Here is a 12,022-nt window from a genome sequence, read left to right as displayed (position 1 = left end):
TTCGAGGTAGAAGGTACAGTGAGAGGAAACCCAAGTGGGAGTGAGTACTGGAGCACTGGATAAGCAAGCCTTTGGGGAAGAGGGAGGAAATTCGTGCCTTTGGGGCAGTCAGATGATGGTAAACGGGGTGCGTGAGCTGGGGTGGGGGGGCCTTTCCTAGAAACAAGGTTAACCCCCCATTGCTGCACTGGCTGCCCTTGTGTCTATCCAATCCTTGGGCATCCTTGAGAAAAACACCCAAATCCACAAAAGAAACCCCCTTCCCACGCCAAAGACTCTGTGCCTTGAGGATTTGACAACCCTGCTGAGGAGCCCTAAAATAGGGGCCTTATCAGCACCACGCAAACCTCCTCGGAAAAGCGAGGAAAGCTGTTTTAGCAGCGGGGCTACATAGCAGGTGTACTGACCCACAGAACGCCAGAGCACTCGGGACAGTGGGGGCCACACAGGGGACTGGGTTTCCCCCTGACTTCTTGAGCATGCCAAAGAGGCCTCACCAAATGGGAGAGGCCTGTCAGCTGAGCCAAGACCTATGGAGTGACAGAAAGGAGGTAACAAAACTGGGAAGGGCTTCCACTCCCATGCCCCATCCTCCACGAATCCCCCCCAAAACCCTGACATAAAATAAAGGACAGACTCCCACTGCTTTGCAACAGTTACATTTATAGAAGCTCTCTTTTTACCAGTGAAATGTGACCTTCATACTTTCTTTATCTTAATATCTGGGTAAACAATTGTTGTGCAAGCACACAAATAAAGGTTCTAAAGGTGAAATGTGGTGTGTCTGGTAACACCATGCTGCTCCAAACCCAGGTGACAGAAAACCCTCTTGGCTCTGCAGTTGCCTTCTGGGCACCAAAATTAGCTTCATCAATCTCCGCCCGTGCTGGGGTGGACACTACCATTCTAAAATAGCATCTGAGAACTGCTGGAAACACAGGAGGAAAAACACAAGGGTACAGTGGTTTACAGAAACGTACTGAGAAAACAATTTTAAAGTCAAATATATATGAAATTAGCATTATCAGGATTTACTCTGGAAGTTTGATGAACTGAAGAATTCTTCTAGCTCCCTGAATACTCCCACAGGGCATATTTTATTTACTCTGTTAATATAAAATTCATAAAAATACTGCAGAGGCCATATACATAAAAGAATGTATGTCAAATGACATTTGTTTTAACTCCAAATTTTACTTCACTAACTTGCACAGTGCCATTTTCCTGTATATCTGATAGTCCAGATTTGATTTTTTTAATTTTGTTTTGAAATATGGGAGAAAGCATTCTTGAATAGCCCCTCAAAAGCACAATTCTGTCTTTTCCACCTAGAATTCATAAACAAAGGCAAGCAACTGATTTTTGCGTGTATGCTTAACAGCCATTCTTTCCTGCCACTGTGTATGACGTATTTTTCCAGAACAATCTTTCTCAATACTCCAAAGTGCTTCAGCAGCAGGAAGTCGTAAAGGTAGGAAGGAGGCCTGTAAATATTTGCTGTAATTACTCATTAGTAATGAGAAGAGTTAGCACTGAAGTTGGAGTCACCTCCTTTGTGTTCCTGGCTCACTGCTTGGTAACAGAGCCCAAGGTGGTACATAGCAGTCCAGCCCCACCACAGACACCTGCTTCTGCCTCTTGGTTTCAATTTGGATGCAGTGGTTTGTGCCTCTTTTTATATTTTTATAAAATATATAAAATATATTTCATCTTTCCAAAACATAAAATTAGGAAAATGTGTTGCCTTTCTCTCCTATCCCTCTAAGATATTCAGGACAAACCTTATACCAAATGATGATGATATGAGATTTTTTCTTATCAAGAGTATAATGCATGTAGCTGTTTATACAAACACAACATCAAGAGCCAGAGAGAACACCAGGGAGTACCAGCGGGCTAGGCATACAAGGCCATGGTTTAAATGATTAGGACCAAACCATAATCATATTCTTTAAGTGATGCATTTAAAAGAATTTATAGAATGCTTGTGAACTTTCTCAGATTGGGCCCATGTGTCCTCTTATTCATAGCAAACCACCAACTCCCTGGTCATAGGTCAACACCGGGACACCACAGATTAAAAATTAGACCAAAATAAATAAAGAGAAAAAAATAATAATAATTAGACCAAAATAGTCAACTAAAACTCAGAGCTTCTAAGGAGAATGCTTCTGGCTATCCCCCAGCATTTGCAGGTAGCCAACATCACAGGGGGTGGAGGACAGTTAATCTCCAGCATCATGATCGTGAATGGGGCATACTGGATCCATTTTTCACCCATGTACAGCCTAACCAGATAAAATTGCTAGCATTTACTTCATAGGTTTGCTTTTAATTGGAGGGAACCATGGGAGAGGATGCAGGAAGTTGCTGGGAGCAGATAACAAGAGAGTTCTAACAGTCCACTTCCATAACATGTACGGCTTTCTAGAATTGGGAAAATACCAAATGGGTGCATGGCAAATACTTATTTTTAAAATGGGGTCATTTTCTTTAATGACAAGTCACCTTTCTGAAACATTTTTCCACCTGAGAAAAAGTTTTGCTTCCCAGAGTCACGATCTTACATAGGTTACTTAAAACTTTAAAACTGAAAAAATTTTCCAAGTTAAAGGAAAAATGAGCCTCCTGGGAACTTGTGAAGCTTCTGGTAGTGGTGTCACACAAGCATTCTGAAGATGTACAAATGGCCCCTGGAAATTGCCTAAGGCAGTCAAGCAGACCAGTATTTCTTGAGAAATAAGAAAAAAGCAAGATCACTTAGGAACAGATAAAATTCTGGTCCATTCCTCACCTGGCTCCTTGGCTCCCAAGATCTCAAAGGGCCTCACCACTTCATGCCTTCAGATCAGTTATGTGGCTCTCAACAGTGGGAACAGAGAGGTGGTACCAAATTACACCCAACCTCTACTTGTAAGTTGCAAATGCAGTGAGGGGCACATACTTACGATGGATGGCCACGACACATACAAATGCCACCCTGGCTTGCTTCTCTTTCTATTTTGATACGTGTCAGTTCAGTTATGTTTTGCAGCACTGGGAAAAGTAAAGAAGCCCTTCTGGGTTCACAGTACAGAGGCCGATGGTGTGATGGCTGTGAAAGCTAAGGGCTCATCAGAGAAAGGACTTTATAAAAAATGCAACGCACTATTATTGCAATGATCATAGCGGTTCTTTATGCCCCCATCCATTCTTTCCTTCCTGTGCTTGCAATTTCAAAAGATCAAAAGAGCCAAAGGAAGTCCGGTGCATCTCGATTTGGAGATGGTTCTTCAGAAGCCACAGAGGAAGAGTTTGTAACAGGTTCTTCTGCACAATGGAGTCTGAAGGCTAAAGTAATTATTGAAGTCTTGCCACCAGCTAAAGGAGAGTGGTAGGAAGCTTTGAACTTCTTGGGGGTAATAGAGAACCACCTTCTGTCAGAGTTGGAAAAATCCATGAAAAATAAGAAATTCCAAGACTTTCAAGTCCACCCTTCAGAGCTTCAATCCCTCCCTGTGTGCTTGTGAGGTTCGATACATGGGATGGGTCACAAAAGAGAAAAGTGATTATAGTAATTAAAAACATAAAAACACTGGATCCCTGGACCAGATAAGTACTGAAATGCAGAGGGGCCAGCCTTTGCAGAACATCAGCTACTCCCCCTACTCCATATTGTCAACAGCCCCTTCCAACATGAAAAGGTTAGCATGGGCATAGCACAAATACCCGTAAAGAGCGGGAGAAAGATCAAAGGTGATGGTGGAGCTATACAGAGAAGATAGTGTTTAACAGATGAGTATGAGTGCTGAATCATTATATCGTTATTCCTTTTAGTCTCCAGTACCTAAGAGCAGTTAGGAATGAAAAGCTTAAATTGTGGAACTGTAACCCATACCAAACTCTGAAATCTGTTCTACAACTAATTGCTGCAATGTGCTCTGCAATTTATGCTTTTTTGCATATATGTTATTTTTCACAAAAAAAGAATAAGAGAAGGAAGAGTATAATACAGAAGATAGGATTTAACAAATAAATATGACTGCTAAATCAGTACGTTGATATTTCTTTTGGGTCTCCAGTGTTTTGGAACAGCTAGAAGAAAAAATGAAAAATCATGGAATTGTAACCCATACCAAGCTTTAAAATCTGTTATATAACTACTTCTTAAAATGTACTTAGAAATTTATTGCTTTTTTGTATATATGTTATTTTTTTTTAATTAAAAAATGTGAAAAATATAAAAACATAAGAGCAGTTTTCATCTATTGAGGACTTAGCACAAGTCAGGCATGGTACTACATGCTTTACAGATATCTTAGATAAGTTCAGGTGGGATGGAACAGTGGCTAAGAGTTTTGACTCTGGAGACACTTTGCTCAGTTCAAATCCCAGCTCTGCCCATGATACCTACGTGGTCCTGAGCAGTTAACTTTCTGTACTTCAGCTTTCCCATCAGTGAAATGGGGATAACAGTGGAGCTTATATCTCAGGGTTATTATAGGATTATAAGAGATAATCCATGTAAAGTTCTGAGAACAGTGTTGGTACACAGTAAGATTAAGTGTTCAGTCTTTGGTTTGGTTTGTTCTATTTCATCCCTGATTTCCATTACAGATACATGGCTCCAAATAACTGTTTGAAGATGAAGGGAAATATAATGATAAAGTTTCATGGCCATTTTAAGAAGCATTAACAAAATGAACCATTCCACAACTTACCCCGTGCAGGGCACTCTGACCCCCTTCTTTCCATTATGAGGGCAGATATTTGGCTAGGCCAGCCAGGTACGGGTAAGGTTAAATTGTACTGCATAATTTTTATTAGATACATACGCCAACCTTCTCCCACCTCCTCTGAGACTGGAGAGTCACTGGCAGTGAACTGTGGGAACTGTGGGGTCTGAACAGAAAGATCCTGAAACATAAGGCAGTTATGGAATCAGACATCCAGCAGCCAGGGTTCACTTTTTCCAGATCACAGAATCCTTGAAAGGCTATTGAGAGCTGAAAAAACTTTGCTCAAAATAAAAACAGGCCTACATACATAACACCTAGCACCCAGTTTCAGAGGCTCACAGACTCCCCCCATTCACAAACCCCAGGTTAAGAAGCCTCCTCTCCCCTTCTGGCCTTCCAGAAATCGGAGCGTTTTCCACTATTATCCTCAAGGAGACCAGAAACCCCCATCCCAATCACTCATTGAGCGCTATTAGACTCCCGTCATGCCCCTCGCCCAAAACAAGTGTGTACAGAACAGCAAACACTGGACTTTTCTGCCTAGGGTGCCCAAGGAGACCACAGGGAATACTCTTGAACCAAATCCCACCCCACCCATTTTTCCTTATTCTCATTACCCACTCAAACACAGACTTGGCCTTTACCCACATCCAGTCTTTATACTGTGTCAATGCTTGTAATTCCAGGGATACTAAGAACTAGTACCAGCCCTCCCCACCACCCCGTTCTCTTAAATAACTATGTGTGGGAGGGCAGTGGGTTCTGCCTGAAATACTACTCAGAACTTCATGCCTTTAGGTTCAAACTATTCGATCCCTGTGGAAAAGACACATTAGCAACCTATATATTTTTTACACTTCTGTGTGTGTTCCTTTCTCTCCCAGTTAGACTAAACAACTTGAAGATAAGGCCCATGTCCCCAGTTTCTTAGTCTCCATTTCAGCATTATATCCAGAGTAGGTGGTAGTTGTCCAACACACGTTTGTTGTCTTATTGATTTATATCTTGCAGGGAATATCTGAGAGATGGTTTTCATCGTAAGAATAGGCAGTACCGGGTTACTGGGAATGGGGAAAAGGGAGGTAAAGGGCACTGCGGTCCTGGGAGGTAAAGGACACTGCTAACTTTACACCAGTGGCAAAAGGCAGACCCTTTAAGAACTACCAGGGATGGGCAGTCCTAAAAGAAAAGACCATTCATTAGGCTAAAATGAAAGAGAAAACTATCATCCTTATATGGAACAGACTGGAGAAAATATAAAAAGAGCAATACTACTGAATGGAACTGATTTCCTGAAAGGTGAAAAAGCTCAAATCTTGAGATAATTAATACCATTGAGTATCTTCAAATGTATTAGGCTACAATCCTGGAATACTGAGAATACTTAATTAGTTCCTTCCATTTCTAAACACTTTACAAAATAAATTCCTAGAAAGTTGAGGAAACACCCTTCTCCCCTCCAACACAGAGGTACTGATTAACATTCTAAGTGAATTAAACTATTTGAGTCTCACGTTATCACTCCCATGAAAATGCCACCTAATCCAATGCAAGAATTATTCTAGTAGCTGCTTGAAGGTCTCTGCTGACGGTAAATTTTCTCCTTCACAAAGCAATCTGCTCTACTGGGGAATGGCACTTGGCGGGTTTTGTTTAACGAAGGCCACCTGTATGTGTACACTTTTTTTCTAAGTGAAATTAAGGAAGAGGGCTAAAACAATGAAAGCCTATTTCCCAAAGCTTACAGATATTGCAACCAGCACCAATTCTGCTTCCCTTTTGTAAAGAAAACCAAGCAGGAACAGTTCTGCTGCAGCCTGAAAGCTTTCATAATTTTCTAGATGAGCAAATCTCCTTTCTACAAGGTTTGGTGGTTGGGGGGCATAGAATTGCTTTAACCTGCTAGAAACCACCCACCTGTCTAGAGGCATTTCAGGGATACTATTCTGTGAACAATAGGAAAACACATATGTAATTGAAAATAATGAATCAGAGTTCTGATTTTAGCCAAGCACTAACTCTCTTTGTGGAGAACTCACTTGACCTCTCCAGGCCTCAGTTTCCACATCCAGAAGAGAAGCATTTGGCTAGATGATTTCCAGGTACCTTACAAACTAATTCTAAGCTCTCCATCAGAGAGGAAGAACCCGAAGTCACAGCATCTTTTTTTTTTTCAATTTGTTTATTGTAATATAACATATATATATAAAGCAAAGAAATAAAAAAAGCAATAGTTTTCAAAGCACTCTTCAATGAGTAGTTATAAGACAAGACAGATTCCAGCGTTTGTCATGGCCTACCATACGATCCTCTCACATTTTTCCTTCTAGCTGCTCCAGAATATAGGAAGCTAGAAGGCATAAATACATTTTTTATCATCACAATTGACTTTTTTTGTGTGTGAAAAATAACATATATACCAAAAAGCACTACATTTCAACGCATAGCACCACAGTTGTAGAACATATTTCAGAGTTTGACATGGGTTACAACTCCACAATTTTAGGTTTTGTTTCTAGCTGCTCTAAGACACTGGAGACCAAAAGACATACCAATTTTTTTTAATGATTCAGCAATTATATTCATTTGTTAAATCCTATCTTCTCTGTATAACTCCACCATCACCTTTGATCTTTCCATCCCTTTCTTTAGGGGTGTTTGGGCTATGCGCATTCTAACTTTTCCATGTTGGAAGGGGCTGTCAGTAATATGGGGTAGGGAGATGGAACTATCAGATGTTCTGGAGAGGCTGGGCCCTCTAGGTTTCAGGACTTACCGCCACAGCATCCTTTTGAAATTCATGAACGCAGGATATATTATATTTTAAATACCTAAATCTAGAATGTGTTTTATCAATTGCATATTAACCTGCATTGTGGTAATGCTATGGAAAGTATCAAAGAAATATCTGTAGAAAATATATTTAAAATTGAGAAAAGCTGCCCAGCAATACTTTTCCCTTCAGAATCAGAAAAAGAAAAATAATAAAGATGGACTTTGATTTCATTTTTACTAAGTTCAGCAGGCAGGGGGAGGGGGAGATAGTTTGAAAACTTCTAGTCCACATGTCCCCAAGCCCCCTCCGTAGCTGGCCCTGTACTAAGCAGTATAAGCTTCCTGAAAAGTGCTCTGAATTGGGTCTGGCTTTGGGACGGGATTTTTCTTTCTTTCTTTCTTTTTTTGTATGGGCAGGCACCAGGAAACGAATGGGACTGGATTTTGATCCCTGATTTTTCAAGGATCTCAGTTAAATTTCCCGAACAACTTTCCAATCCCCATGCACCTAAGAACTTCCTCACTACCTCTTATCTCCCAGGAAAGGAACTCAGAAACTGTTTTAACAGGAGGTGAGTCAGCAGACACTTTCTAGCTCTTGGTATAACCAGGAACCCAGTCTGGTCAATCCTTCCACTTTATTCCTGATATATCAGGAAAGAAGGGCAAGTGAAAGTTCAGAACCCGTAACAAGCTTCAGTTCCTCTGATGTCATGGCAAATGCTCGTTACGAACAAAAAAGCACACTCTGGCACTCTCTATCAAGACCAGCTAGCCAACAGCTAGAAAGCAAACTCTGTAATTAAACATTAACATATTCAGCCTCATGGAAAAAGCTCTGGAATAAAATAATCCTGGCCAGTCCTTGAGGGGCTGTTGTTAGAAGGAACACTGCAAATATTCCGTGAGTCTTAAGTTTTTGGGGAAAACGGTTCTGCTGCCCAGGTGTAGAACCAGAAAAGACTCTAATCTTTAAGAACCAGTGAATGGTCACTGCCAGCAGAGAGCCCCCCTAGGCATCCTACGGCATTTGTGAGATACTCTTGGAAAGCTAAGGACACAGCTACTTGCATGACAACACCAAGTTTTAATTACTGTTTGGTTCCGTATTTAAATTACATCTAGGTCCCTCAAGGTGCTTGCACCCAGCAAACAGAGCCAGAGCGAACAGTAAATAAGCCTCAAAGCAATTAGCCCCTTAGGAATCTGACAACAACTCGCAGATCTTTGGATGGTGAGGGGCATGCTGTTTGCCCTGCCCCTCTGCTACGTAAAAAGCAAGGCAAGTTGCAGAGGGTAGCCGCTCTGGGTGCTGTGCTACCAGGTGAGCACCGCAACAAACGGATTTGCCTCATAGGCATCTCGCTTACAATTCCTGCAGTGGTTCTTAAGTAGCTGCTCTCTCCAATAGTTTGGAGTAAAATTATGCAACTTTCTCCCTGCTCCCATTCCCAGTTCCTGTATCTCTCAGCCATGCTTCTAAAGAAGGAGGCACTGCAGCAGGGAGTGTCCAAATAATTTTTGATCCTGCTCTCAAGTTTCTTGCAATGATGACTATCCATAACAGCACAGAACCAGCGGTAGAGTCACGCTGCAGAAGCTGACATTTCACACATTTGTGAAGATTAGGATTAGGCCCCACCTCTGCGATTGCAACATGCACTGATAGGCATCACAGTTGTAAAATGTACTCTTGCCGGCTCTGGAGCCCGTAGCACTCACAGATGAGCTGATCATAGCTTTGATTTTCGAATATTTAGTCATTACTATTTCTAGCATTATTAGAAACGGTTTTACTAGCATTACTGGCTATATTGGTTTCACAAAATGCGTTTTGTAAATCTTTTGTAATCTTAAAGTCTCATCCTTGCTTCCCTACCCTCAAAAGACACAGGAGCCACGGACCGCCCCGAAGCTCCCAAGGATACGGCGACCGCCGGTCCCAGGGGGAACCGGACCCACGCTCATTCAACGGTAACTGGCCTGAGTGTGCGATGATGACACGCGAGGGAAAGCGCGGGGTGCCGAGAAGGGATTGAGGGGCTCGACCCCCAGCGATCCAGGAGCGAAGCGCCCGGGCACCTGGCCAGGATTGGCGCGATTCGCTCGCGTTTATCAAATCCTTATCGGTACCCCGATGTGGGAACCGCCGCTTTCCACCAGAGGATACACGATTCCTGGCTCCCGTCCCGTAGTGGAAGTCGGAATCAAAGCAAATCAACCCAGGAACTGAACTCTCCGGGCCCCAGCTCCGGGTCAGCCAGCACCTCCCTTCGCGGCTGGTTCCTCCTCATCTCCGCAGGCCTCTCACGACCCCCCAGGTCGCCGTACTCCCGCGGCACAGCCCCCAGCAACTTGGTGGGGCACCCCGCGCCCCCTCTCCGTGCTGCAACCACGCCAAACCTCCGCCGACCGCGGATCTGGAAGCTGTAGGCTACTGGGTAGCCCAGGTGGAGACAGGAGTGGGGGACCAGGGGGTTGACCCCGCGCTGGGCCCGGAGCGGTGCTCCTGTTCACAGGATGCGCTGCCGCGCCGTGCGTTCCCATCCTCTCCAGGAGGAGGCCGGGACCGGCCGGGCCGGAAGCGGGCCGGAGGGGACGGGAGGACAAAGAGAGAGTTGGCTTGAGTTGCCTCTCACCCAGTGCTGAGAGGATCGCGAGGGCAGGCGGGCAGATTGCGGCTGTCCTTCTCTGCCCTCCTGGAAGAGAAACACCGGACTACCACGGGCGCCCGGTGTCACCGCTCCTCTCCGCACACCGCGGTCCCATCCCGCTCTGCCAAAGAGTCACAGTGCGGGCTGGGAGAGCTCTTTCTAAGCTTCTGTGGGGTCTGGAACCCCGGAGCCAGGTCTTTGCCGGGTGTCAGCCTCTCCGCCGGGGCGCGTCCCTGTGCAGCGCCTCCAGCCCCCCGCAGGTTTGGAGCGCAGCGCGGGCTTAGGCGCGCCTTTGAAAGGACCGGGGGGGTTCCCGAGGAAAAGTGAGACGTGGATGCTGTCCCCGCAAGCGAGTCGCGGTAAAGTCAAGAACACTAACTCACAAACCTTCCGGCGCGTTGCGGTGGCAGAGAGATTTTGGAGGGCACCGTGGGAACATCCCCCTCCTCCAGGGACCCCGGGTTACCCCGGGCCCCAGAACTCTCCACTGCGAGGCCGCAGTTCCACGTCCCCGGACGGGACACCTGACCTCCCCACTCAAAATCCTCCAAACCGATCCCTAGGCCTCGAAGACCTCTCCGCACTCCTCTCCCAACCTCTCTGTGTCGCGCCGACCCCGCGCGGCCCCGCCATCCCCTCGGACCAGCGCCCTCGCCGACTCAGGCGCCTCATTTACCTTTTCTTCTCCTTGTCAGATGTCATCGCGGCCGCGGCCCCGTGGGACGCCGAGCACCAGGGCTTTGCGGTCGGTGGCGGCTGCAGCTGTGGCCCTTCACCCGCTCCGGGGCCTGGACCGGAGGAAAAGTCCCAAGTGTTCGCAGGTCCCGAGCGCCCCGCACGGTCAGGTGGAAGTTGGCGGGCGGCAGGCTAGGTGCGGGGGCGGAGGGTGGAGAAAGGTGACGGGGAGGAACCTGCACGGGAGGCGGGGTTGGGGAAGGAGTGGGAGGAGGTTGTCAAACGCGAAAAGAGGGCAGCAAGAAGGCAACCGGAGTTCCTTTCTCCCCCGAAAAGGAGTCACTTTTCTTGCTTCCCCCCCCCCCCCCAAAAAAAGGAGAAGATGAAGAAGTGGCTCGAACGCCGGGAGCTGGGAGAAGTCCGGGGCCGGGCGGCCGCTGAGATGACCATACAGTCTCAGGACACTGCCGAGGATTGTACGGCCGCCTCAGGAGAGCTGGGGGCGAGAACGCTGCGAGCGCCGGAGCCGAACTGCCCTTCGCTAGCGACTGTCCGGCTCCCGGGGCTGCGCGCCCACTTTAAAAACTCTGGCGGCCCGCGCGGGGGGAGGGCTCGAGGGGCGCGGGCGCGCGGCGGCAGGCTCCGCCCCCTCCCACCCCGCCCTCGCCGCGGGGAGCGCTCGGGCAGTCCACTGCGTCCCGGCCAATGGGGAGGCGCGGCCTCAGCCGCTGCCCTGACCCCGGCCCGCCCCCTGCCCCCGCGCTCCGCTCCGGACAGCCCGGGCCGCCCCGCCTTCTCCCACCGCGCTTCCAGGAGTTGTTTATGAGGTCGGCGGGGTGGTGAGTGGTAGCTTGGCGAGGTGACTCCAAGCCGGGGGATGGTGCAGGTTGTGCCGGGCTAAGTGGCAGCGAGGAGTCGGTCTCCGGGAGGGAGCGCGCTGCCACGGTGTCCTTCCACCCTCACCGTGCCCTTGGGCCGTGGGCGCCGAGGGTCCCGCTCCGGGCCGCGCCCTAGCGTCCTTCACCCCGCTCGGTGGCCCCTCCGGCCCAGTGGGACTAACTCCGAGGGCCCTGGCCGCCGCGCTCCGAGTCTGCTCTAGCTGGCCAGACGCAGCCGAGTTGCCCGTCGGGGAGGAGCGGCAGGGAGACGGGCTACCTGCCGCAGGTCTGGGAGAAACAGCGCAGTGACATGGAGCGAGGG

General features: G+C 47.2%; 1 protein-coding gene across 1 annotated transcript in view; it reads right to left on the bottom strand.

The window, feature by feature from the left end:
- EPAS1 (endothelial PAS domain protein 1) overlaps positions 1-11,390 on the bottom strand; it is an 87,399-nt gene extending 76,009 nt beyond the window's left edge. Inside the window, exon 1 of the mRNA XM_077134139.1 lies at positions 10,824-11,390. Coding sequence (XP_076990254.1) covers positions 10,824-10,849 — 26 coding nt within the window. The 5' untranslated portion in view covers positions 10,850-11,390. The remainder of the gene's footprint in view (positions 1-10,823) is intronic.
- Positions 11,391-12,022: the final 632 nt, after the last annotated feature.

The sequence above is a fragment of the Tamandua tetradactyla genome, chromosome 17, assembly GCF_023851605.1.
Source record: "Tamandua tetradactyla isolate mTamTet1 chromosome 17, mTamTet1.pri, whole genome shotgun sequence".
NCBI classification, from domain to species: domain Eukaryota; kingdom Metazoa; phylum Chordata; class Mammalia; order Pilosa; family Myrmecophagidae; genus Tamandua; species Tamandua tetradactyla.
The sequence above is the reverse complement of the archived record's forward strand: the minus strand, read 5'-3'. Positions and strand labels throughout refer to the sequence as shown.